The following is a 26,826-nucleotide window of genomic DNA, read 5'->3' as shown; positions in this document are numbered from 1 at the left end:
GGGGCTGCCTGCCTTCATTGGCTCATGGCCCTCTTCCTCCATCTTCAAAAACAGCAGATCCAGTCCCTCTCACACTTCAAATCTTTTCTGTCTCTTCTTCCATTGTCACATCTCTCTCACCTACTCTTCTGTTGCCTCTTCCACTTTTAAGGACTCTATGAACAGATTGGGCCCACTCAGGTAATCCAGGATAGTTGTGTCAAGGTCCTTAAGCTTTATCGCATTGCAAGGTCTCTTTTGCCACGTAAGGTAACATGTCCACAGGTTCTGGCGATAGAGCGTGGGCATCTTTGGGGAGCCATTATCCTGCCTCCACAAATGCTTATCCTTGTTCAAGGCTTGTGCTAGGAGCTTACTTCTATTTAATCAGACAAAACGTCAGGCAGAGGATCACAAGCAAAGAAACTGTTCAGTGAGAGATTGTTTCATGTTTAGTTCAAAGGAATAGGCTTGTAGTCGCAAGTGGGAGCTGAGAAAAACATGTAGTAGTAACAGGGCCTCCACAACTGTGCTTGAAAGGTTGGACAGACCATTGAGGAGTCAAGCAAGCATGTAGGGCTTCATGTCCAAGTGTCCCTGTTGCAAAATAAAACTGTGGTGCTGCTCTCTGCAGGAGCTTCACTGGACCCAGGCTGGTGAGCGGAATCATGTTGGACGGTAATGGCTCAGTGTTCCTGTTTCCTGGATTTAGTACCTGCCCTCTTTACAGCATCTAGACCTGCTGCTTCTGAATAATGTGCTTGCGTCAGCTAGTCACTCTTTCTTAATTTTGTGCCAGAGAAGTTTGTACATCAGGATTGGATCTTTCCGGTGTTATAGGATTTCTCGTAAAGCTTCTTTAATAAGAGATACTCCCAGCTTTCTGAATCAAATAGCTACCTATCTGTATACACCACTGCATTAGACCAGAGTGGAATGATGGAACCGAAAGAGATCTGAGAGTTAGTTGGCCCCATCCTCATTGAGCATATAAGGAAACTGGACAACAGAAAAGCTAAGTGATTGCTAAGGCCCCACCGCCAGATGGTCTGTGGTGGGAGGCCAGGTGTTGGGTGGTGGTGAAATGTGTGGCTTTAGGAATTAAATGTCCTGGCTCAATCCAGTGTCCATGATTTACCAGATGAGTTAATTGAGTCAGTTACTTAACCTGCCAAGCCTTACTGTTTATCTGTGAAATATATCAACCTTACAGGGCTTTCGTAAGGATTAAATAAACATAATAAATGAGAGTTCTCAGTACAATGCGTGGCTCCCAGAAAGTGTTCAGTATGTGTTAGCTGTTATGACTGTTCTTCCAAATAATGGTGGGAATCAGGTCAATAATATGGAGTCCCCACGTCCTCGGGAATTTTAGGTTCCCAACCCCAGAAGCAAACTGTACTACTCTGCTCACCACTCAGGTGCTCCATTCATTGGGTCCTTGCCCTTCCCTTTCCACCCTCGCCTGCCAAGTTCAGGACCTTCTGTTCTTTACATTCACTTCTGTTTATACCCTGGTCCCCCTCATCCACACACAGGTGATAAATGGCAACTGTAACTTTCCAGTGGTACCAAAGAACAGAGTACACAGGGTAAAATGTCACAGTTGTGTCAGACCGTAGCTTCCCCTTAGTCAAGGTTACTCTGCAGCATGATCTCCTCAGCCCCAAGTGGAAAGTGGAATAAAAACTCCTCTGCACTTGGATTTCCTTCAGGTGATCTAGACCTATTGTCCTCTCACCATCACTGCCCACCTCCCCATACCCACACCTACTTCCTCCACTTATTTCTTTTACCCTGTCAGTCTGTCTGTCTCTACACACACACACACACACGCACGCACGCACGCATACACACACTGAGGCCCAAGGAAGGTCTCTAAGACACCCAGGCAGACCCTGTTTTCTCTGATTCTCTCCCTTTTCTGCCTCTGTTTCTTTCCATTCCTGTCCGGGGGCTGCGCTATAGCTATCTTCTTCCCTATGCTCGGGGCTTCTCTGGCCTGTGTGGTACCACCCTCTTCCTTAGGACAATCAATGAGCCTCAAGTCTTCACCTCAGTGAAAAGAGGGGAAATACGATTTACTGGGAAATGCAAAGCAGGTAGACTCCGTGTTTTCACAATGTCGTTCCTGCTGGCTCTTTTTGGGTTTCTGTAGTTACTGTTGTTGCTTTAGTTTAGTCACAGAAATGGTATGATACATTGCATACCAGTCTGCAACTTGCTTTCTTCTCCTTTAACAATACATCACGGCCAGTTTTCTAACTCAGGACCTGTAAGTCACTGTCATTCTTTCTCGTGGCTGCATCAGAAGATTTTACTCTAATGGATTCAACGCTGCAACTGACAGATACTTCAGTTGTTTGAAATTTGTTGTTTACGTTTGTGATTTGGTCCTACCCATACGAACCTGTCATTTATTCTCTAGGAATTGGCTTTCAGTCCTCACCCTGCTGAGGAGGCTCCAGTCTCTCAGAATATGCCCGATAGCATATGTTGAGTCTGGAGGACAGTTGGTGTGTTTGCTGCTCAGGCAACGAGCATGGCTGCAGCTTTGTAGTTTGAGGATATAATGTGAGTGAGTGTGAGGGCTCCTCTGGCTCTGAAGGGACCCTGATCCCATGTTAGTGCCCAGTAAAATGAGAAAGTACTCAGAAGAGACAGTTGTCCTGAGTTTGCCGTCACCTGTATTGAGAAGCAGTCTCGGTCCGACTGGGAAGGAGAGGTGCTGATGTGAGCCCAGCCCGCTCCTGAGGGGCTGTAAGCTCTGAGTTGGACCACTGAGCCCTGCATACTTTGATGCTCAGAATTTGCCAGGTGGCCCCGAAACTGTGGATCCCTCCTCTGCCTTTCTCCTCGAAGATTATCCACATGGGCTTCTATGGGATTGTTATTTTTGGAGAGTACTCAGGACTCTTGAGAGCTATAGAGTGTCTTAAACTGAACCCTTACATCAAGGGGTCCATTCAGCATGTTCTTTTGTGTGAATGGGTGAAATTGATGCCACTGATGCCATATTGATACACTCACTACTGCAGGGTCAGGATTCAATAGCTATGGTTCAGTCATACTTTTTATTTATTTACTTTTAAAATATTTATTTATTTATTTATTTGGCTGTGTCTGGTCTTAGTTGCAGCATGCAGGATCTTCGTTGTGGCGTGCGGGATCTTTCACTGAGGCGCACACGCTCTTCAGTTGCAGCTCTTAGTTGCCCCGCGGCATGTGGGATCTTAGTTCCCCGACCAGGGATCGAACCTGTGTCCCTTACATTGGAAGGCGGATTCTTAACCACTGGACCACCAGGGAAGTCCCAGTCATACTTTTTAAATAAGTCATGTTGACAGCTCCCTCTGTGCTATTAGTATTGCTCTGTTAGTAAATTTTGAGTGTTTTGGTTTTAAAAGCTTAAGAAAATGATAGTAGTCAAAATTCTGAAGCAACCAAGAAAGTGAGTTGCAAAGAAATTATTAGGCCAATTTCATTTATATCTGACCAATTAAATTGGCATCATCCTTGTCTACATTTACCAGAACTCGTTTCCTTCCTGACTCAAACTTTCTCCTTCTGTTGCATCTTGTGTCACTGGGTTAAAGAAAGAAAACACACCTGCCTTCTGGGGTTGTCATGTTCCCCGCAAACCCAGATTTCCCTGAGCTGCCTGGACCAATGTGCTGTCCTGGGCCTCCTGCTGCGCCTCACCAGGCGTGCCCTGCAGTCTTTGTCTGGGAGTATGTAGACCTGTGTTTACTGTTGTGGCTGTTTTGAATCATCTATTTTAGAGAACTGGATAGAAATAGCATTTAAACTGATGGAGGTATTTTTTGAAGTAAGAGATACAGGTAAATAAATTATGATATTCAGAAGCAGTCTGCGGTTTTGCACAGATGGGTGTTAACAGAACTGAACTCCTACTTCCTTCATTAGTAAGTAAACAATTTATTTAGTAAAATAAAATGTTTTTTAAATGACAGGAATCTACTCAATACATGTTGTTTTTGTTAAAATTCTGACTACGCCTCTTCAGTCCCTCACCTCTTCAGATTCCCAGATGTCCTTTTTCATCATCTTTTTCCTCAATTCCTTCTCCCCAGTGTCTCCAGAAAATGGGTCCTCCCACTTTCCGGGTGGGTTTTGGAGCATGCCTTGTGGAGGACTGGGGCTTCTGCAGACGGGAGCAGCGCCCCCATCCAGCAGACGTGTGGTGTTTTGGTAGAATGATAACTTCTGTATTCACATTTGTGGTCCTTTCCAGGGGCGGTAGCTGGGACAGGGACCAGGCGCCTCAGCTGCAACAGCAGAATGTGGAGCAGAGGCGGGGCTTCTGCGCAGGCGCTAGCCTGCGGTCCCCGCTTCCCTTCACTGCCTTGCCTTGGTCCTACTCTCTGTCCTGTTGGGCAGAATGGGGATGTGGTGGGGAGGAGGGGCAGGAAGACGGGCAGCTGGAATGACATGGATGACTTGGCTTTTAAAGGGGGAGCTGGAGGCTTCCCTGGTGGCACAGTAGTTGAGAGTCCGCCTGCCAATGCAGGGGACACGGGTTCGTGCCCCGGTCCAGGAAGATCCCCCATGCCGCGGAGCGGCTGGGCCCGTGAGCCATGGCCGCTGAGCCTGCGCGTTCGGAGCCTGAGCGTCCGGAGCCTGTGCTCCGCAACGGGAGAGGCCACAACAGTAAGAGGCCCGCGTACCGCAAAAAAAAAAAAAAAAAAAAATGCCTGTTAGCCGAGAAGGTCCTTAACTCGTAAGGATCAAAGACTCCTCCTTCTGTATGTTTGACATGGTAATTCTTCTGATGGTGCCGGGGCAGTTGAAAACCTGTCCTGTTAGTTCACATCAGGACCGGCTACAGGATTTTTTTTTTTCTTAAATCACACATTTTTCCATCGTAAGATTCTAATATGTTACCCTAGAAGAGGGACGGGAGGAGAGAGATTTCTTCTCCTCTCCCTTCTCCTCTCCCCAAGAGAATCTCTGGAGGATATCACATCACTTGGGTGTTCTGGGACAGCTGAAGGCGGCCGGTCACTGCCTAGTGGCTTGTCTGTGGTCCGCTCATGTCTGCTTGTATCTGCTAGAGATGATGTTCGAGAGCAGACTGACTTCCAACATTAACCAGCATCGCATGTGACTACGCCGTGTGAACCAAACCAAAACAACAAAAGTACTTCCCTTCATGCCCTGAACAGTTGGGTTTACCAAGTTAGTCACAAAAGATAAAATCACTACATCAAAAGTGCTCAACCCCTAACTGGTGTTTTCATTTACGATGACTATTGGCCAGCTGTTGTTAAACATTAACGATTAACACATATATCCTAAGGACAGGGAATAGTGACTTCCCAGCGTTTGGGGGTTGCGGCACCTTATCGTTGTCTCTGAATGGTTTGGATGTTGGGCACGTGTTTTTAATTTTTAAAAAAAAAAAAACACTTTAACTTTACACAAATCCTTTTGTGATAAGTACAGACATCATCAGAGCCAGACCCGAGAGTTGCTGTCGCCTGTAAGCTGAATATGTCTTTTCAATGTCTGCACGCAAATTCAGTCTGAACTTTCTCTGGCTTGCTAAAATTTGGGGTGCTTCGTGCTCCAGTCAGTGGTACTTGGAGTGATTGCACCTCTCGACCGCAGAAGTACGCCTGAATAATGCTTTAGGCCTCTGCTGACAACCCCGAGCTCTCACAAAACTTTGAAGGTTTGGCCCGCATACCATCAAGAAGCCAACATCCCCATCCTAAGTACAGACCTAGCTTAAGGTTAACAGTAAGACCAACATTTTATTGCTTCATTTTCCTATTAAGTTCTGGGTCGCTGATTGAAGCAGAATTCCAGTGTATTGACACATCACCACATTGTTAACACGATAGGGAGGATTTGATTATGGGAGAACAAATCCAAAAACGGTAAATTGGCAAAAAAAAAAAAAAAAAAAAAGAATCTGGGGCCTTGCTTCTCAAGGCAGCTTTTGTGGTTGCATTCCTTTATTTGATGTGGTTCCCTCCTTCTCCTGTGCCAAACGGTGCAATGTGGGGAAAATGATGAAGTTGCAGAAAAGGGCGGGCGGGGGGTAGGGGCACAGGAGGAAATAGGGAGTGAACTGTTTAGTGACAGGAGAAAGAAGACAGAGCTTAGGGATCAAAGACAAAAATACCTGTCTCTCCAAGCAGGAAGCAGAAAGAAACACAGGAGTCCTTTCCCCGTGCCCAGGTAAAGACTGAGCCACTATCAGCTGGCACCTTTCAGGCCAACCCGGCCGAGGGCAGTAGACAGAGCAGCTGAGAGCTGCCTACAGGCAAAAAGAACACAGCTTGAGGTCAAGGCTGAGCACTGTGCATTACCAAGAACAGCGGGGGTTAGCCTAGGAGGGCCAGGGGGAAGAGGGCTGGGGAACAAAGGCCACCTCCCATCAGCAGCTTATGGGAACCAACACGTTTAAACAGCAGCCAACCTTGGAGGCAAGTCCCAGGGCAGCATTGGAACCTAAATGAGGAAAAAGGTTTCCATGCAGGAACAGGATTTTATTTATTTACAATTTTCAGGCTGGGCAGCTTTTCTACTGTGTGGTTTGTGACTACCCAAAGTGACATTTTCTGAATTTTAAAATTATCTCTTTTTGCACTGTGAAAAGAGCATATATGATTCATCTTAATATTTCTGAGGATCAGTCGCCAGCGAACAGCTAGTATTTCGGGTGGGAGGAAGGCTTTTGTAGGCAGCGTTTTCACCTAGCATAGAAGTAAAAGCACCAGAACATGCCTCAAGCGTCATTTGAGATCATATAAATAGCTCCCTCTTGCACAGTTCTAATCCAGTATCATTATGAGAACTCCCACAGTCCACGAGTTGCCTAACGTTCACCTCACCCTTGCCTGGCAAAGGCTAATGCTTGTGGTTTACCTGCTGATCGAATACGGTTTCTAAGAGGTTTGACCCAAGGGCCCACTTTTCATTTTGGCTAATCTAATCTAGGTCTTTGGGCCTGTATTTCTTCCTGGATATTTTTCCTACCTTCAGCATCTGTAGAACTTTCAAGTGATCCTTTAGTCCTAGATCAAGAGTCAGAAAACTACAGCCCGCTGGTTGGATCTGTCTTGCAGCCTGTTTTGTATGGCCTGCGAGCTCAGAATGATTTTTACATTTTTTAAATGGTTAGAAAAACATTTAAAGAATAATATTTTGTGACTTGTAAAAATCGTGTGAAATTCACATTTCAGCTTTCATACATAGAATTTTATGGGAACACGGCCGTGCACACTCGTTTACATATTGTGTATGGCTGCCTTCCTGTTACAGCATCAGAAGTTAGTAGTTCCGACAGAAACCTTAGGGCTGCAAAGCCAACAATACTTACTACCTGGCCCGTTACTGAAAAAGTTTGCCAACCCCTGTCCTAGACCCTTAAAACCTTCTTTTTCACAGTGACTGTTTCAGAAAAGATAATATACATTTACTGACTTCTAATGTCCATTTTGGAAATTTAACTCTCATATCTTTCCTTACTTATTCTTTCAACTTTAATACCACAGATATTTATTGAGTGCCTACAATGAACTTGGCCTTATTCTTATTTCTGGTGTTTTAGCAGTAAACAGAACAAAGATCCTCGTTCTGGAGGAGTTTACATTCTAGTGAAGGGTGATGGGAGGAGACAGTAAACAAATACAATATGTAGAATGTTTTACGGAGATAAACGCCATTTATACGCCATTAAAAAAAAGTAAGACAAGGAAGAGAGGTTACTGGAAAAGGTGGGTTATTTTAAATAGGTTGTTGAGGAGGCCTTACTGAGAAGGTGGTTTGAGTAAGACCTGAAGCAGGGGAGGAAGCCCAGTAGATGGCTGGGAAGAGAGTTGCAGGCAGAGGAACAGCAGAAGAACTGAGCCAGCGCGCCGAGATGGAGCAGCCCCAGCTTATCCTTGGAGGCAAGAATCCAGAGGAGAAGTTACGTTAGATTGGACTGGGCCTAAGGAACCAATCGGTTGGAGCTGCCGTGGGCTGAAACGGGATGAGAGCAGGAGCACTAGGTTTTGCAGGCAGAGTGTGCTGGTGAGAAGGGTAAGTTTGATGTGCATTTTAGACATCCAAGTGGAGGCGTTCAGTAGGCAGTTGGCCATGTGAGTCCTGAGTTCAGGAAAGGTCTGAGCGAGAATATAAATTTAGAAGTTGTCAGTATAAAAGAGGTATGTTAAGCAAGGAAACTGGCTGAGATTCAGGCTCAAACCCCAGACCTTTCCTTCTCTCCAGGACATCTCTCACTCCATGACTAAACAGAACTTCTTTTTTAACCTTGAATTTTCTTTCCTGCCCACTTCGCCATTGGCGATGCATCAGGATGGACCATCATAGCTTCTTATTCCCTCTCCAGGCAGATGCCGTTTTACCAGCAGATATCCCAGGCAGCCCGAAGTATGAAATAGGCTTTTCTCATATCGGGGCAAAAAGCTGCTCTCTGTGGTCCACGGTCTGCCGTCTGTGGAGTTCCTAGCCTATGATTATGTGCCTTGCCGTGTTGAGTAGTCTCTGTGTCCTCCTCCCTTCCAGCCCCAGTCTTGTTTTACTGCTCTTTGCCTTGCCTTTTGGTTACCTGCATGTGACTAGACTTCATTTTGCCCATGTACACACTTAGCAGTTATCATCTTTTTTCTAGTTGTTTCCATGAATGTCGCATCTCCCGTACTAGGCCTGGAGCTCCTTAAGAGCATATCTCTGCTTTCTTCGTCTTCCTGCTTTTGTCCACAGTGCCTTTCAAATAGTCAGTGACCTAATGCCTCGGGGGTGGGAGGCAAATTTGCTTTTACCACACACCTTCTGGTCCTCAGTCCCTGTTGTGCATCCTCAGGGTGAGGTACAGAGCAGGGTGTGAGGACCACCTGCACCTGCATCCTCTAGGGAAGCAGGTCCCACCTCAGACCCGCTGAACTTAATCAATCAACTTCTCTGGGGTGGGGCCTGGGTATCTGAGCTTTTAATAGGCTCCCTAGACCATTCTTACGCAATCATGAAAATAGCGCAGAGGAAAGATTCCAATCTCACTTTGACTGTTGCCAGGCTTAAACCTTGGACAAGGCATCCATTTCAAGCCTCAGTCTTCTCATCTCTATAGTGAGTATATTAATACTTGTTACCTACTGTGTAAGGCTGTTGTAAAAATCCAAATGAGGAGCACTTTGGAAACAAATTGTAAAGCGCTGTGTACCAGTAGCCTGGCTAACCGCATCTGGTATCTTTTCATTTCTTTGTGTGTGCAAGCCAGGCTCCAGCTACCTATAGATTAGCTCTTTGAGCCCAGTGATGTGTGTGTGAAGTTGCCTCATGCTGTTCATAGGACTGAGCTTTTAGTAAATGCCAGCAAACAGGAATCAGGTGGGTACACTTCTCTACCTGGTCAGGCAGAGGGAATTTTTTCTCTGCCTCTTCTTTTGACCATCATTAAAACCTGTGTGCAGTGAGGAGGAGGGAGTTATAAAAATGCTTGTGGGTTTAGTCTAGGGTAACTATTGTATGCATTGATTCCCCCCCCCAGCTTTATTGAAGTATAATCGACAAATTAAAATGTAAGATATTTACAATGTACAACGTAATGATTTGATATATGCATGTATTGGGGTTTTTTTTCAGTAAGTATGTTTCAAAAGTAATTCATAGGAAAAATAACCTCTACCTGTGCAGTAGCAGAGCAGTAAAGCCATTCATTGGAGCCTCAAAGTTCTAACAAACGCAGAATAATTCACTCATTCCTAAAGACTAGTATTTGAAAATAGTTTCTCTTCTTAAAGAAATTTTGGTGGAATCGTACTGCAGGTAACAGGCCAGGGATCAAGATACAACAAGAGGAAACCAGCTTTTCTTTCCCTTTGCTTGTTCATGTCTTGCGTGGCCGGGCATCATTATAAGTAGTTCATACCATATCTTTTTTTCTTTTTTAACATCTTTATTGGAATATAATAGCGTTACAGTATTGTGTTAGTTTCTGCTGTATAACAAAGTGAATCAGCTATATGCATACGTATATCCCCATATCCCCTCCCTCTTGCGTCTCCCTCCCACCCTCCTTATCCCACCCCTCTAGGTGGTCACAAAGCACCAAGCTGATCTCCCTGTGCTATGCGCTGCTCCCCACTAGCTATCTATTTTACATTTGGTAGTGTATATGTGTCCACGCCACTCTCTCACTTCGTCCCAGTTCGTTACCCTTCCCCCTCGCGTCCTCAAGTACATTCTCTACATCTGTGTCTTTATCCCTGTCCTGCCCCTGGGTTCATCAGAACCATTTTTTTTTTTTTTAGATTCCATATATATGTGTTAGTATATGGTATTTGTTTTTCTCTTTCTGACTTACTTCACTCTGTATGACAGCCTCTAGGTCCAACCACCTCACTACAAATAACTCGATTTCGTCTCTTTTTTGTGGCTGAGTAATATTCCATTGTATATATGTGGCACATCTTCTTTATCCATTCATCTGTCGATGGACACTTAGGTTGCTTCCATGTCCTGCTATTGTAAATAGAGCTGCAATGAACATTGTGGTACGTGACTCATTTTGAATTTTGGTTTTCTCAGGGTATATGCCCAGTAGTGGGATTGCTGGGTTGTATGGTAGTTCTATTTTTAGTTTTTTAAGCGACCTCCGTACTGTTCTCCATAGCGGCTGTGTCAATTTACATTCCCACCAGCAGTGCAAGAGGGTTCCCTCTTCTCCACACCCTCTCCAGCATTTATTGTTTGTAGATTTTGTGATGATGGCCCTTCTGACTAGTGTGAGGTGATACCTCATTGTAGTTTTGATTTACATTTCTCTAATGATTAGTGAAGTTGAGCATCTTTTCATGTGTTTGTTGGCAGTCTGTATATCTTTTTTGGAGAAATGTCTGTTTAGGTCTTCTGCCCATTTTTGGATTGGGCTGTTTGTTTTTTTGATATTGAGCTGCATGAGCTGCTTGTATACCTTGGAGATTAATCCTTTGTCAGTTGCTTCATTTGCAAATATTTTCTCCCATTCTGAGGGGTGTCTTTTTGTCTTTTTTATGGTTTCCTTTGCTGTGCAAAAGCTTTGAAGTTTGATTAGGTCCCATTTGTTTATTTTTGTTTTTATTTCCATTTCTCTAGGAGGTGGGTCAAAAAGGATCTTACGGTGATTTATGTCATGGAGTGTCCTGCCTATGTTTTCCTCTAAGAGTTTGATAGTGTCTGGCCTTACATTTAGGTCTTCCATCCATTTTGAGTTTATTTTTGTGTATGGTGTTAGAAAATGTTCTAATTTCATTCTTTTACATGTAGCTGTCCAGTTTTCCCAGCACCTTATTGAAGAGGCTGTCTTTTCTCCACTGTGTACTCTTGCCTCCTTTATCAAAGATAAGGTGACCGTATGTACGTGGGTTTATCTCTGGGCTTTCTATCCTGTTCCATTGATCTATATTTCTGTTTTTGTGCCAGTACCATACTGCCTTGATTACTGTAGCTTTGTGGTATAGTCTGAAGTCCGGGAGCCTGATTCATACCAAATCCTAATAGAACATCTGCTAAGTTCATTTGTCATTTTTCAGGGATTTAAAAGCTTTTCCATATGCTAACAGAATCCTGATGGTAGACATCTGTTAAGATTGTCCCTCAAAGGCTTTTCTGAGATGTTAACAAACTTAAACACATTTCTGAACAAAAACTTGGTGAGTGTTCATGTCATTAGACAGACTCTGTAATTACAATATTCTCGTCTTTTGTATTTAAGTATAATGTTTCCTTGCTTGCATTTCACCTCCTCTCTCCTGGAAAGTGTCCATCAAGTTCTCTGGCCCTCAGAGTTTCCAGGGGTTCATTTGCCTAGAATGAAAACGTCCCTAACCACTTCAGTTCAGGTACCTAAATAAGTTTAATTAATATTCCTGGAAACAGCCTTACAGGCTCAGTCAGCCCAGGCATCTGCCTGAAACACCCAAACCAGGAGGAGCCTGATGGATCTGACACATGTGGAACCAGACGTCACAAAAGTGATCATTGAAGACCTAAGCGTGGGGTAGATTTAGGTCAGAGAGACCTGGATTTAGATGCCCTTCTGCCATTTTACCACCTACGTGATTTCAGAGATGGTTATGTAGCTTCTCTAAGCTCTAGCCTTCTCATCTGTATAATGGGGTAGCACCTCTCTCAGAGACTGATGTGAAGAGGAGAGGATATCATGTAGGAAAAGCACTTGGTATAGTGCCTAATACATAGTACTTCATAAATGGAGCTATTATTCACTACTCCATTCTGTGGAGAATTCATTTTACCAACTAAATCCCTCATATTGCCTTTGAAACTCTCTTTATTTATACTGTGACTAAGCAAAGAATACCTGATTCAAATTATCCATGTAGTATGCCTTCACATTTTTTTTTTTTTTTTTTTTTTTTCCGGTACGCGGGCCTCTCACTGTTGTGGCCTCTCCCGTTGCGGAGCAACAGGCTCCAGACGCGCAGGCTCAGCGGCCATGGCTCATGGGCCCAGCCGCTCCGCGGCATGTGGGATCTTCCCGGACCGGGGCACGAACCCGTGTCCCCTGCATCAGCAGGCGGACTCCCAACCACCATGCCACCAGGGAAGCCCCACATTTTTAAATTACTCTATTTCATAATTCCATAACCTTCTAAGTAATTTAACTTAGCAATTTCAACTTCTTTAGACTTTGCTCCAAATAGGAACATTTTCTGAGTGTTTAATCATACATATCATTGTCTCAGAACATTTCCATTTTTATATGTCCCTCTAAAAATGGGAAACAAGAAATGGAATACAGTGCTCTAAGAAGACCTGATTTTATGCTGTGAAGTATGTTTAGTGGAAATATTAGATCAGGTGCATAAATGTAATACAGCCAGGCCCACACTGATGCTTCAGTGAACCTCTCATCCAGTGCGACTCCCCAAATTTTCTCCTACTTATAAACTTAACTTGTCATTCTGATCTTTTATTTTCTTCTCCTGTTATATTCATTGAGTTTTTTTCCATTTTGAATTACAGCCTGATTTTGTTTAACTGAGCAGTGGAGAGACTCTTAAGATGGCTCCAAGTTGAATCTATAAAATGAGACAAGGGCTACAGCAGCTCTAGAAAATGCTTTACTAGGAAAAAGAAAATCCAGTTAGGAAAAAACAAGAACAAAAAGCAGACTGTTTCCATGGTGTAGTGTTTATGTACTTTTGGGTTTTCAGAACCTACATATGATTTTTTTTTTTTAATCCTACCCAGTTAACTTCTTGTGACAGATGATATCTTAAGAAAAAGTGAGATGACAAGGTGATGAATTTCATGTATGAAGGCTTTTTGAGGATAATTTCAGCCGCTTATACTACTGTTTCAGTACGTAGGTAGGGATTAGTAGGGGTAAGAGTTTTAGAAATTCCATACCATCCTTCTTATGAAAGAATTTCTAAAGAAGAAGGACACAGGCTTTGGAACCAGAAAGACTGGGATTCAAGCCTATGTCTGCAACTTACTTGCTGGGTAATCTTGGACAAGATACTTAGACTCTTAGAACCTCAGTTTCCTCATCTGTAACTTGGGCTAATTAGGTCTATCTGGCAGAGTTCTTGGGAGGTTTAGAGAAAACGAAATGCCTATTAGAGTGCCTGGCAAAAGTAGATACTCAATAAATAACAGTGACTTTTGTTTTATTGTAATGGCTTTCCTGGCAAGCCACCAGGAAACATACTCTGTCATTATAGAGTGCCCTAGATTCTTGAGGTCCCTGGCATTTCTGTACCTTGAAAGGAATTAACAGTGGTGCCCTAGTCACATATTCAGAATGGAAAACTCAAGTCCTTAAACAGATTTAGGCATACAGTTCGTGTTTGTTGGATTGAATCGAAGGCTCACCTTTCTTTAGATTTCTCTGAGCTTGGGGCCTAGTGGCTGCTGGTGTCCATCTATCATCCTTGAAGTTCCCCATTTCCATGCTTCACCCTCCAACACTCCCCTGAATCATACTATGGAGGAGGCAACCAGGGCAACTTCAGAACCCAGTTCAAAGGCAGAAGGGGACACTAAGGCCGATTGAAGCATCTCTGACCTAACCCTGGACATAGAAAACTCACACAAGAGGCATTCTTGAATAACGTCTCTCTTGGGGTGCATGGTGCTATTTTAATATTAGTGTAACTCTAATTGTTACTTTAACCCTTGAGAGAGATGGGTCCTTTTGAGAGTAGTGTTATCCCCGCTGCACTCATGGAAAGTTGAGTAAGACCAAAGAGAGCAAACTTGGCAGCAGCAAGAACTACAGTTGAAAATCATTGGCCCTTCTTGTTTTCTCCAGTGCCAAATCATGTTTTCTTCATTTTATTTGGCCAGTAAGGTAAAGCCCAACATGGGGAGAAGGGAGTTATTATTCCATAATGAGTTAAAACCCTATTGTCCCAAGTCAAGCTTGCAGACAGGCTGACTGCCTGCATTTTTCCATGTCAAAATGCTCAAAGATATTTCCTTTATGCTGTTGACTGTAGCCAATCCAAGTCTTCAATATTAGAGGCGCTCTGAATATTTGCTGACAGAGCAAGGTCCACAAGGGCTCAATTAGCTGTATTTGCATGGAAACAATAGTATTAGTACATAGACAGTTCTTATATTTGACTTTTAGAGCCAAGGAGACAGACCTGGAAATGTTTTTCTGGCTAACTTTCGGTCTGTTCAACTCCACTGTTGGAAAGGTTTCTCGAGCTCTGGCCTTGTCCTTCTAATTTCTATCCACAGATTCAGTTTCAGTTCTAAGAATTATCAAGCAGTTTCATGTTTCATTACAGTCCATAAAGAGATAGATGGTGCTTTCTCATCAAAGCAGCCCTTTTCACCCGTTTCTTCTCCCAAGTTCAGCCTGAGACCCTGTCACACCAATTTTGGTTCCCCACCTTTTAGCCCTGCTTTCTCCCTGCACCGCTCCAGAGATCAGAAGAGTCTATAGCCAGTGGTCCCTTTCATCTCCCCCTCACCCCTTCCCCAGCCCCAACTCAGCCACTTAGTGAGTTAGTGAGGCCCTGCTTCTCACCAGCCAGCCCTGCATTCCTGGGAATGGCTGAGTGAGGCCGGGCATCCCTGCACAGGGTGAGTTTTCTGTTGCACATGCTCAGCCCAGTATTTCTTGATTCATGAATATTAAAGGATTCGAGATCACAAGGCCTTACCTCCTCCATCTTGCACACTTTGAAAACATAATAGCTCTTTTATTTCAAGGCACTTGACTTTGTTTATTCAGTGCGATCAGGGCAGCATTCAGGCTATAGCAAGCCTGTTAAATATTTACCAATGAGGCGGATATTTATACATGAATCAGTGGCACTTATCAGCGTGTGATGCTGGAAGTCAGGTTCAGAGCCCTCACAGGCAGAGAAACTGCTGAGTTAAATAAAGCGTGCAGCGAGTGTCCTTTAAAAACTCAACTCTCATTTAAAACTATCCTTGCTGGTATCTGAAGTGCTTCACACATTGAGGCTTCCCCTGCACAGCTAAGTCATTCACGATTGGACATGACAGAGTGGTCGGTCCCTCACATCCAAGAGGCAGTGAATCCGGTTGTTTGATGGTTGGGGTGGGAGAGTACTGAGGTGTGAACAAAATCGGGAGGAATACTTGTCCTGCTGCCTTGTGGAAAGTTGTAAGGGGAGATGGGCTGTACAGCACAGTGCCTGCTTCGGTGGTGGTCTGAGTGCTTCTAGAAGCCCTTTAGCCTCACTGGAATCCTGACCCTGCTCACTTACCAGCCATACCCACTGTGTCTTTCCATCCCTGTAGCCCTTTTTTTTTCCCTAAGATTTAATTTTTTATTTATTTTTGGCTGCATTGGGTCTTCATTGCTGTGTGCAGGCTTTCTCTAGTTGCAGCGAGCTGGGGCTACTCTTCTTTGCGGTGCGCGGGCTTCTCATTGCGGTGGCTTCTCTTGTTGCGGAGCACCGGCTCTAGGTGCGCGGGCTTCAGTAGTTGTGGCGCATGGGCTTAGTTGCTCTCTTCGTTGCAGTGCGCAGGCTTCTCATTGTGGTGGCTTCTCTTGTTGCAGAGCATGGGCTCTAGGCGCACGAGCTTCAGTAGTTGTGGCACGCAGGCTCAGTAGTTGTGGCTTGTGGGCTCTAGAGCGCAGGCTCAGTAGTTGTGGCGCACGGGCTTAGTTGCTCTGTGGCATGTGGGATCTTCCCAGACCAGGGATCAAACCCATGTCCCCTGCATTGGCAGGTGGATTCTTATCCACTGCGCCACCAGGAAGTCCCCTTGTAGTAGCCCTTTCAAGATTAAAATCCCCCCTGCTCTCAGGGAGGCACATAATTCAGCAGTAACAGCAGCCTGGACTCTGGCAACAGGCTTCCCTGAGTTCAGATCCTGGCTTTACCATTTCCTAGTTGTGTGGACCCAGGGAAATTTCTTCTGCTCTCTGAGCCTCAATTCCTTCACTTGTAAAATCACAGTGATAATTCCCACCTTGTTGAATTGTGGAGAGGATTAAATTAGATAATGAGAAGCCACCTAGCAACAAGGGTTAGTTCTTGATAATCACAGAAGCAGAGTGCAGAGAGATGGGCCTGGCAGCAGAGCAGCTGGTCATTGGATTTCTCCATACCTCTGCTTCTTTCTATTATTATAGGTAATTTTTGTTTAATGGCTGTATTTCAGAGGCAGAGAGAGAGTTTCAGGTTGAGAGGATTACTCGCATGCTGTTTTCACTCCTTGTATTCAATTTAGTGAATGATTAAGAACTTATCCTGTAATGCTATTTACAGGTCAAAGGCCATTACTATCAATTCTAGAGAACTGTCCGAATTTTTTTTTTTAATTTTATTATGTTAAGGATTGTTCCTCTAAGCAACCTATGAGAAGCCTGGATCTTGTTCTTCTCTGTTGTGCAGATATTCCAAGAACCACAGGCTGTAAATACTGGATTTATTTTTCTTGTACTATAGAATTTTCTTCTTAATCCATTTTCCATCCTAATGGAACCATTAGACACTTCCAGTGAGACGTGTGCCCTCTGTGTACTTTTGCATGAAAAGAGGGGACAGAAAGCCTTCCTCTCGTTCACAGAAAGTCATAGGAATTTTCCTAGCCTTCTTCAGAGTTGAGGCTAAGTCTCATCCAATGTCTACTCTGAGAGTAGCGAATGGAAATGATGTCCTTGCTGATTCTGTGAAGTTGCAGGGTGTACATGACACATTCATGTCATACTTAGTCAAACGCTATCTCAGAATTTTCTCAGTTGTCAGTTATTGTGCTTTTTAATTACCATCTGAGTATGATAAGTCAACAGCGAATACTTCCACTCCATATTGAGTTGCTCACACCACCTGGAATTTTATTTGTTTCTTGGGATTTCTCATTCCTGTAAATAAGTAAACATAGTATTCATTTTTACCGGAAAAATTAATTTCAGAAATCTGTAGTCAATAGGGAGACAGGCTGGATCTGGAGTCCTTTGAGTAGTTACATATATTGTTCCTTGTACCACAAACTCTAGGCTGAGTCAATCGGCTCTACACTATTTGAGAAGGATTTTCTAGACTGTTACTGTTGTGAAATGTTTTGCTTCCATTTACAACCTCGTTACTATGGGGACTTGGATAATGAATAATCACAACATTAAGAGATTTTAGGGGTCTTTTTATATTCCGTTATCTTACAGAGAGGCTTTAAGAGGCTTACAGAAATATATATGTTAAAATAAAATTCAAATAAAAAAAACAAATTAGGACCGAAGGAAAGTGAGAGTAGGAAAGAAGATGAAATCAAGATTAAGGATGATATACAAAATGCATGCTATAAGGTTCTGAACAATTTTTTAAAATAATCTTAACGCTGGTTAATTAAACTGAAAAGAGAATATCCAGGAAAGTTCTGGAAAATGTTTCTGAATCAACAGCGTCTTAGTGTTTGGATTGATGATTTTTGACTGTACCTTCTTGTTTAGATGAATTGAATATCAGTGTTTACTGGGATTAGTTGCACACTTCCTACCCATATTGACCCACAGACACAGGACCCCGGTGTTTCAGAAAATGTTTATTTAATTGCCACCATTTAAAAATTGAGAGATTAAATCATCTGGATTTCTGGCTTCACTTGAAAAATTAGGATCTGGTAAGACCAGGCTTGTATTCCTACATGTCAGAGATCGCTGGGGCTGATCAGTGAGAGCCCTTCCCACTGTGCACAAAATCCCCAGTTCCTTCAAGAGTCCCCACCTGGTTCTCTCCACTCATTTACAAAACCTGCCTGGGCTGAGTAGACCCCAGGCTTTTGCATCCCCTGCCCTAGACCACTTGCCTCACACTAAGAATGAGGAAACTAAAGCCCAAGGAGGCTGCCCAGGGCAACAAAGCCGGTGAGCTGCAGAACTGGTCCCTTTGGTACACTGTTACACCGTTGTGTCAGTTCAGTTTTGTTCAGTTTAATGAATGACTTACTTTTGCTCAGCCCAATTATGAACTGGGCGTAATCAAGAGTATAAAAGCCTGTGTTTCAGTAACAGGTACAATCCATTAATGTTGGTAAGACATTTACCCATGCCAATCAAAATTTGCTAATTTGTACTGTTGTGTGATAGGATCAGGAGTTGTCATTAATCGTTAGCTGTTAGTCATGTGTAACATGAACACGTTGTTTTAACAAAATGGATAGAATATATGTGGAAATGTAGTCGTAAAGTGAAGCCCCTGTAACCATCGTCATTACTTCAGGCAGTTGGTGGGCAGAGTTGGACACGAGAAGCCAAGTCTGTTTGGGGTGTCACTTAAACTGCCTGAGCCCTGAGAGAAGTGTCCATTGTTCTCTTGTCCTTTCAGTGCACTTGGCGGCTCCTCAGCTCTTCATATCCCAGCTTTTCCAGGAGGAGGATGTCTCATTGATTATGTTCCTCAAGTGTGCCACCTGCTCACCAACAAGGTAAAAGCAAGTCCTCTGCCTCCCCCACCTTGTGAGGCTCCTTCCTCCAGTGTCATCTACCCAGCATCATGGTGCACACACCATCCTCTGCACCCCATCCTCTTCGTTTCAGCCTCCGTCTGACATCAACCTTTCCTACTTTGAATTACATCTCATCAGTTTCTCTCCTGATTTCTTTGCCCTCATTCCTTTTCTGAGGATTCTGACCTCCTGCTCCAGTCTTATCTTCATCTTTTAAATGTATATCTCCTGTTTCTTGAATTTCCTTTATGCCCTAAGTTTTTGCTAGATCTTACACCTCCTTAAAGTTTAAAAATTTTGAACTTTCATTTCCCAATTATCTGTTGCATGCGTGTGCGTGTGTGTGTGTGTGTGTGTGTGTGTTTGCCACTAGTTAGTATCACAGTAATTCTGTAGAGCTGCTTTTATCTCTTCCTGCTTTTCTGTACTGCACTTCTTAATAGTTGGCTCTCGATTCTCCCTGTCATGTCTAGGAGCAGTTTGCCAGAGTCCTGCTTCTAGGGGCAGGATTTCCAGGTCAGCTTGTCTTATAGTCAGGCACATCAGATTATCTAAAGCCGTCTCTTAGCTGTGTTAATGAGCCCTTACACTGGCAAGTAGCTGAGCTTCCACTAATGGTTGTTGTCAGCTATTTCTACAAAGTATACAATATGCTTGTTAATGTCCAGCCAGTGTATGTAGCTAAAAACCGGAGATATTAATCCGCAAGCAATACTGACTTTGTTTCTTCTCCCACATGGACCCAGTTTGCTTAATTCCCCAAATCCTATTTTCTTTGCTCCTGTTGACTTGTTCACAATGGCTTGGAAAATAAATCTTTTGTTTGTCTCTTTCATTCAAAAGATAGCTCATCTCTATATAGAAAATATTTTAGAAATATAATAATATTTCAAAGGCTTCTGTATTATTTTTTAAATGTCAGAGAAACTAAAATCGGGCAACTCCACAGTCTGTGGGCTTGGCCCAGATTCCAGGGTCTTTAACTCTCACAGACTGGTTGCTGCTCATTGGACCAAATTCCCCCAGCCACTGCCCTCCTACAAAACTGATCAGAGCACAGATTTCTTATTTACACTGGGGGACTTTGCACTGCCTTCAAATCTAGATATCCCAGTATTATAGAGAAAAATGCAAATTTGGTCTTCCAGAACCAAGAAGAAAAGCCTTTTTAAAGCTCTCCAATTGAGATTAATTTCTAGTCATACATTTTCCTCAGAAAAATTGTAATACCATTTTCCCAGAAATACAAGAATCAGTCAGTTTTTCTTATCTGGTTCCCTTTCATTAATTTTGCTTGTCTTTTAAAATTGATGTTCTTCTCCTTGCCACAAACGAGGACAGTATGGGCTGCTTTTAGAAACAATCTCTTCAAATGAATTTCCATAATTACATTGGAATCTATCTTTATAGCCAGTTTTGTTGTGGGTTTCTGTTAGAATGGTTTTCTGTTTTTAAAATCAAGTATACAGAACTGTTTTCATCCCCTTTTTAAACAAAGCCACTTAAGCAAACTTATCATCTGTTTTTCTTTTCCCAAAATAACATTTCTGATCCTGCATTAAGCCTGCAAAGCAAGAACTGTTTTTATAAATTGACATAAAACCCCTGTTATATAAATAGAATTGTTTTACTTTTAAAGGGTACAAATGGCTATCAGTACCAATTGTGTCAAGGTTATTTCAAGCACTTTATCTCGGGCTTTTGTTATCCATGGAAACTCAGTGTGACTACAGCCAATATAAACAATTTGGGGGGTCTTTTTCTCCCACTGTTTCTTTCAGCCATTATGAAGACATTTCATAAGGAATGTATTTTTGTGTTAGACGCTGATGGGTAAATGACTAACTTTCAGATGCCTAGCTTAATGAGTTCACAAATTTTTTTTATAGAAACTGTCATTTGGTGATAACAAGGAAATATAAAAAGGCAAAATAAAATCTCCTGTTGTAACACTCCTTATTCTGAACATTATGAGCTTAAAAAGAAAGAATTGAGCATTACTGTGACGTTTCAATAGGCGTTGTAGTTCAAGATAACCAAATAGACCCACTGGATGAGAGGAAGCTCTTCTTTATAGAGAATTCCAGCTGATAAATGCAGATGGAATGAGAGAATACAAAAATCACCATTTTTTCAGGCCCTAGTGAAGTAATCGATTCAGACAAGGATCTCCCAACAGATACTAAAACCATTAAGTAAAAGGTTCATGGGAACTAGATCTTCCCATGCTTTGAGGGGTGTACCCCTGGATTACTCACTGTGGCAGAGGGGAAACATCCCCTTACAGTAGAGTGGTCTGGCTGGCATCACCTTAACCAATGATCAAACTCAGTATTACCTAGGAAGTTTTCTTGCCCAAAATATTTAACCTGAATCTAGTCACACGTTTAGCTCTAACTTCCAATTTTAGGAAATACAGAAGGTAGAGAAAAAAGGAAGGAAACAATCAGAGAATCGAGAATACAGAATAAGACAACTAGCCCAGTCTCTTTGGAAAGTCAATATTATATACACACATCCACACCCCAGGAGGTACTATTATTCTGTAGTAAAAGACTTTCTGAATTAAATGCCTGATCCCTGTTTACACCCTGCTTTTTTCAAAAATGTTTTGGGGACAATTGGGAAGTTTTGAAAATGGACAGCGTACTAAATGAATTCAGAGAATGATTACTAAATTTGGTATGATAACAGTATTGTGGTTATGCAGGAAAATGTCTTGTTTTTCGGAGATGCATGCCTAAGTGTTTAGGGGCAAACTGTCATGATGTCTCTAATTTCCTTTGAAACACTTCAGCAAGATTGATTGACAGGTTGATAGGTAGGTAGATGGCTGGATAAAGCAACTAGACAAAATATTCACAGTTGTTGAATATAGGTGTGGGAATATGGGTGTTCAATTTGCTATTCTTTCTACTTCTCTGAATCTTTGAAATTTTACATAATAAAATGTTTAATGATTTCCTACTCCACTTCTCAGCTTTGGGTTCCTATTCCAGGTGCAGTATGTGATTCAAGGATATCACAAAAGAAGAGAGTATATCGCTGCTTTTCTCAGTCACTTTGGCACGTAAGTTCTTTGTTTAAACCACAAATCAATGACGCACTCACGTCCTGATGACCCTAATATAAGGGCTTGATTAAGAAAATAGCAGTTCTTCCGTGTGATACCTCCGAATGCCATTTTGATTCTTCTTGGTGTGTTGCTTACACTGAAGCTCCCAGGAAGACTTTTTTCTTGAGCATTCTTTAGCAAATAGTAGAATCAAATATCTTCCCTGGAGCAGCGCATGACTAGCCCCAAACACTGCAGTAACAGTGGGCATAAGGCCTGCTTCTTCTCAGGCTCTTTATAGTCTGCACAACACTTTCACCTCCGTCATCACAGAGCAGTCATGAGGTGAAGCAGGCAGGCATGACTGGCACATTCTACTGAAGAAAGCCCCGAAACCTTGGCCAGTTCAGGCACCCGGCGGAAGTCACACATCTCGGGGAGAGAAAGCCAGGCTGGGATCCTGTTCCCAGGACTCAGGTCTCCTGATAGGACCACCGCTCCCCACAGGGCCACAGAGATTCGGGAAGGAAGTCTGGCATTAGACACCATCACGATGACTCACACTTGGGATTAGGAGTTGGAAGAAGGCCCCGCAAGGGAGGAGGGAAGTGTATAGCTGCAGTTCCAGGGTAGACATCTCCTCCCACCCTCCCTGTGCTCTGGCCCTTTCCTTTGCCCGAGTTGGGCTGCTCTGCAGCTGTTTCCTTAATGATGGTAGAGCCCTTATCAACTTTCCCCTCAGGGCTTAGTTGGGGAATGGACTTTCCTCACAGTCTTCTTTAAAAGGTGAATCCCTCTACCTACCTGGGGGGACTAAGCCCTAAGGGTTTTAGTGGTCTAGTTATCTCCCACCTTATTCCAGAGAAGTGGGGTGTGTGTGTGTGTGTGTGTGTGTGTGTGTGTGTGTATTAAAATTTTAAATAAGTAAATGAAGAAATTAGGGCAAAAGGAATAAGAAAGAGAAGATGAGGTCAAGAATAAGGTTGGGGGGACTTCCCTGGCGGCCCAGTGGTTAGGACTTCGCTTTCCAGGGCAGGGAGTGTGGGTTCGATCCCTGGTCGGGGAGCTATGATCCCACATGCCCCGAGGCCAAAAAAACCAAAACATAAAACAGAAACAATTTTAAGAAAGACTTTAAAAATGGTCCACGTCAAAAAAAATCTTAAGAAAAAATAAGGTTGGGGTATAATTTTACAAATGTGGCATAATTATAAGCAAAATTTCTGACTCCTCAAAACAATTTCAAGAAATTTTCTCATTATCCACAGTGAAATTTGTCATATCCCCAAAATAGAAGTATCAATATCTAAACAGTATGACTGTCTCTTACGTGAGTCTCTAATACTTAAGATTTTTTTCAGCTTTATTTATGAGCATTTTGAGAAAGTGCTTATGATACAAACAGTGGTTAATAAATGACACCGTTAGTCTCCTCATTTTTGAGTAAGATTATCTTTCTTATATATAATCGAAAATGCAGACGTTAACACAATAACCTCCAAAGCAGGGTACACATACCTCAGGGGTGTGTTCCCCACCTCACTCCATTCACGAAAAGGGTGACAATCGAATTTACACTTGTTTTTAAATCTCATTCGGTTTATGTACATTTTTGTATTTTTTTATACATATAATATAGTAGTACTTGTATACAATTACGAAATCATATACAAGTACTACCATATACTGTACTATATGCGTAATGAAAAGGATTCTGTGCTCGTTTTTGCTTACAGGATGCAGGATCTAAAAAGTTTAGATATCAGTGTTATAATGTTGAGTAAATTACATATCCTTAAAAGAAATACAAACTGGTGAACAGAGTTGTTGACTTAAGTCAGCAGATCTTAGTGATGTATCAACAGTCTTTGAGCAAATCACTAAGCCTTCAGTGCCTTAGTTCCCTTACCTTCCCAATGAGTTCAACTGTTCCTTCCTACTTAAACCTGGAGGCCATCAGTATTAATGGTCTGACTGGCCTGACTCAGCCAGGATGAAGGCATCTCTAAGGACAACAAAGGCCTCCTTGTATGGACAAGAGAGAACATTATCCTTGTCCTCGCTGTGTGGTTAGTATTGGCACATTATGGTAACACCCCCTAAGCACTTAGCTCTTGAGGGAAATGGGGGAGGTGAACCTATCAGAATTCTCTCCAGGCCCTTCCGTGCTCAGAGGCTGTTCTCCATTGACGCTTGAAGCGTGCATCTCCCATCTGAACCCAGTGTCCACCCAGCTAACGTTGCTACTTTGTCTTGAGCCTGGTGGGGAGGATAGGGGGACACAAGAGAAAGGATTCCAAATCCTTTGGAAGAAAGTAGTATATAATCCTGTAGTTAGTAATATTGTCACTGCTTGTTACTGTTCAGTGCCTAAGTGAGTGAGATTTCACTATCACTGTACAGACACAGGGTCATTGTTGCCCTGATTTCTTCATTTGTCCTTTTGCTCATCACTAATAACTAACATTTGCATAACATTTTATGGTTTACTTTACCTGTTTTTCACAACTCCATGATGAAGTTTACAAATATGATTATATTTGTTTTACGGATGAGGAAACTGAGGCTCCAAAGGTTAAGTGATTTGCCCGAGGCTGTAACAGATAGTAAAATGGCAAAGCTGTAACTTAAACCTAGCTGCTTTCATTCCAAATCCCACATCCTTCCTGTGGTAACACTCACTTGTCTTAAATGCATCTCGGATTCAATAACCCTGACTTTATGAATATATTCTTTACTTGTTTCCATCTCCTTTATACCTTGTTTTTATGAGGGTTTTTTGTTTGTGTGTATGTTTTTATTACTTAGGGGTGTCGTGGAATATGATGCAGAAGGCTTTACAAAACTCACTCTGTTGCTGATGTGGAAAGATTTTTGTTTTCTTGTACACAGTGAGTATACTTTTGCTATTAGCATGTCAGCCTGCATTTAAAAATGTACTAAACCACATGTAATAATGAATATGACAAACTTTAGTGTCCTGACTTGGTTCCTTTTACTTTAGCATAAGTCTATTTACTGCGTGGTCTTCAAGAGAAAATATCTCTAGATCAGTGGTTCTCAACAAGGTATCATTTGCTGCTCAGGGGACATTTGGTAATGTCTGGAAACATTTTTGTTTGTCACGACGGGTAGGGGACCAGGGCTGGCGGTTGTTGTTACTGGCATTAGTGGGTAGAGGTCAGAGATGCAGCTAAACGTCCTACAGTGCATAGGACAGGTCCCTAAAACAAAAAGGTATTGAGTCCACAATGTCAGTAGTGCTGAATTTAAGAAACCCTACCCTAGAGAGATTTCTGTTTTCAAAGTATCTTTCCAGATTCAGGCCTCAAAACTTTCAAGATTACTCAAAACATATTGCTTTGATCATTTGGTTATCATTCTTATTAAGTGAAAAAAATCTGTAACTTTGGTAATACATAATATATATCTTAAAGGTGGGACTATGTTTTAATGAATTCCTGACATGACTTCTCAGTGTTTTCTGCACAGTAGGCTATTTAAATTCCTGTTGTATGATATTAATCAGTCAGTAAACATTGCTCCAGCTTTCGCTTAATGGATCATTTAGAGTCTCTTTTGTATATTTCTTTGTTATATAAGAACCAGTGACCCATGGTGCCAGGTTTGAGTTGCAAGTCAGCTACGAGCTTTATTCTTTAGTCATTTGATATGCAACATGCCCAGACTTCAAGCCAAAGGCGCAGAAGTTTCAGCTCTCCCGAGTCCAGTTACACAAAAGCAGTGGGTTTGGGTTGACTTCACTCAGTATGTGGAACTACGCTAGACTTAAATAAACTATTTCAGGATGCACAGCTTTGGCCCCGTTTAGCCAAGCTGTCAGTGTAAAGATAACGACTTGGGGGGATTTTTCTTCCCCAGCAGTTTTACTTTCTTGGTTATGATTTGCTTAGGCTAAAATAGTTCTTAATTTGTCTTACCTGACGTCACATCAACAGATAGTAGGGGAAGAAACCCCAAAATGTCCATAGTGGTAGAGGGAAGAAAACTCTAATGAAAACCTTACCACGGTATAATCTGCATAGAGATAATTGAGAGTTGGCCATACGTACTTCTAAGAAGTTGGTTATCCCTGTCGTTTAAGGCATTTCCCAGTGATAACCACCTTGTCATGCAGTGCTTCATGTGGAGCTCCTACTCGATAACTAGTCTTACATGGGGACCATCTTTTCAAATGCATCTGAAAAATGCAAGCATGTTGCTCTATATTAATTATGCGTACAGATAAGCAGAGAGTCGGAGAGGTGAAGATTTCCATCTTGGGTGTGCCTCCAACTAATTATATGACCTTGTTCAAATCACCAGGACAAGCCTCCCTCTGTTTAGTTCCCTCTCATGTCACTGGGGATTTGGTTGGTAAGTCCTGTGGAGACATCAGCAGATGGAGCTTAACCTACAATACAGGGCCAGGTGGAAGAGGAAGTCCCACAGTCAAGGCCTCCTGGCACTCTCCTCTTTGCTCACCATCTTCTGTGGCTCTACTGAGCGGAACTTCGTACTGCTGCTTCCAGCTCTCACTTTTAATTCTGACCTTATCACGGCTTTGGTTTTCTGTTCTGAGTGTTAATTGCTTTCTGAGATCTCACTTCCTATTTGCTCTGTCCACTTTGCCCCACCATCTTTATCCCAGTGATTCTGTTTCTAGCCTGGTAACCTGACCCCAGATCCTGACTGTAAGCTTGGTTTGTGTCTCATGACCCTGGACAGCTGCCTGGGGGATTAGTCTGGTGTGTTTCCTCTAGCCCAGCTCAGCAATAGGGACCTGTACCCTGCCATGAATGGTGGGTGGCTATGGTCTGAGGCCTCCGGGAGTAGCTGTGAGAGAAGGACGCAGAAGGAAGGACACACAGGAGGAC

The 26,826-nt window shown here is 42.8% G+C and overlaps 1 protein-coding gene across 9 annotated transcripts in view; it reads left to right on the top strand.

The window, feature by feature from the left end:
* Positions 1-26,826, top strand: part of BABAM2 (BRISC and BRCA1 A complex member 2) — a 491,572-nt gene that overhangs the window by 372,017 nt on the left and 92,729 nt on the right. For all 9 annotated transcript variants that reach the window (XM_079940869.1, XM_079940870.1, XM_079940873.1 and 6 more), the window contains 3 exons: positions 18,774-18,873; positions 21,894-21,964; positions 24,758-24,840. In XM_079940869.1, coding sequence (XP_079796995.1) covers positions 18,774-18,873; positions 21,894-21,964; positions 24,758-24,840 — 254 coding nt within the window. The remainder of the gene's footprint in view (positions 1-18,773; positions 18,874-21,893; positions 21,965-24,757; positions 24,841-26,826) is intronic.

This window comes from Stenella coeruleoalba (assembly GCF_951394435.1).
Source record: "Stenella coeruleoalba genome assembly, chromosome: 13".
NCBI classification, from domain to species: domain Eukaryota; kingdom Metazoa; phylum Chordata; class Mammalia; order Artiodactyla; family Delphinidae; genus Stenella; species Stenella coeruleoalba.
Note: the sequence above shows the minus strand (reverse complement) of the source record. Positions and strands in the feature narration are given on the sequence as shown.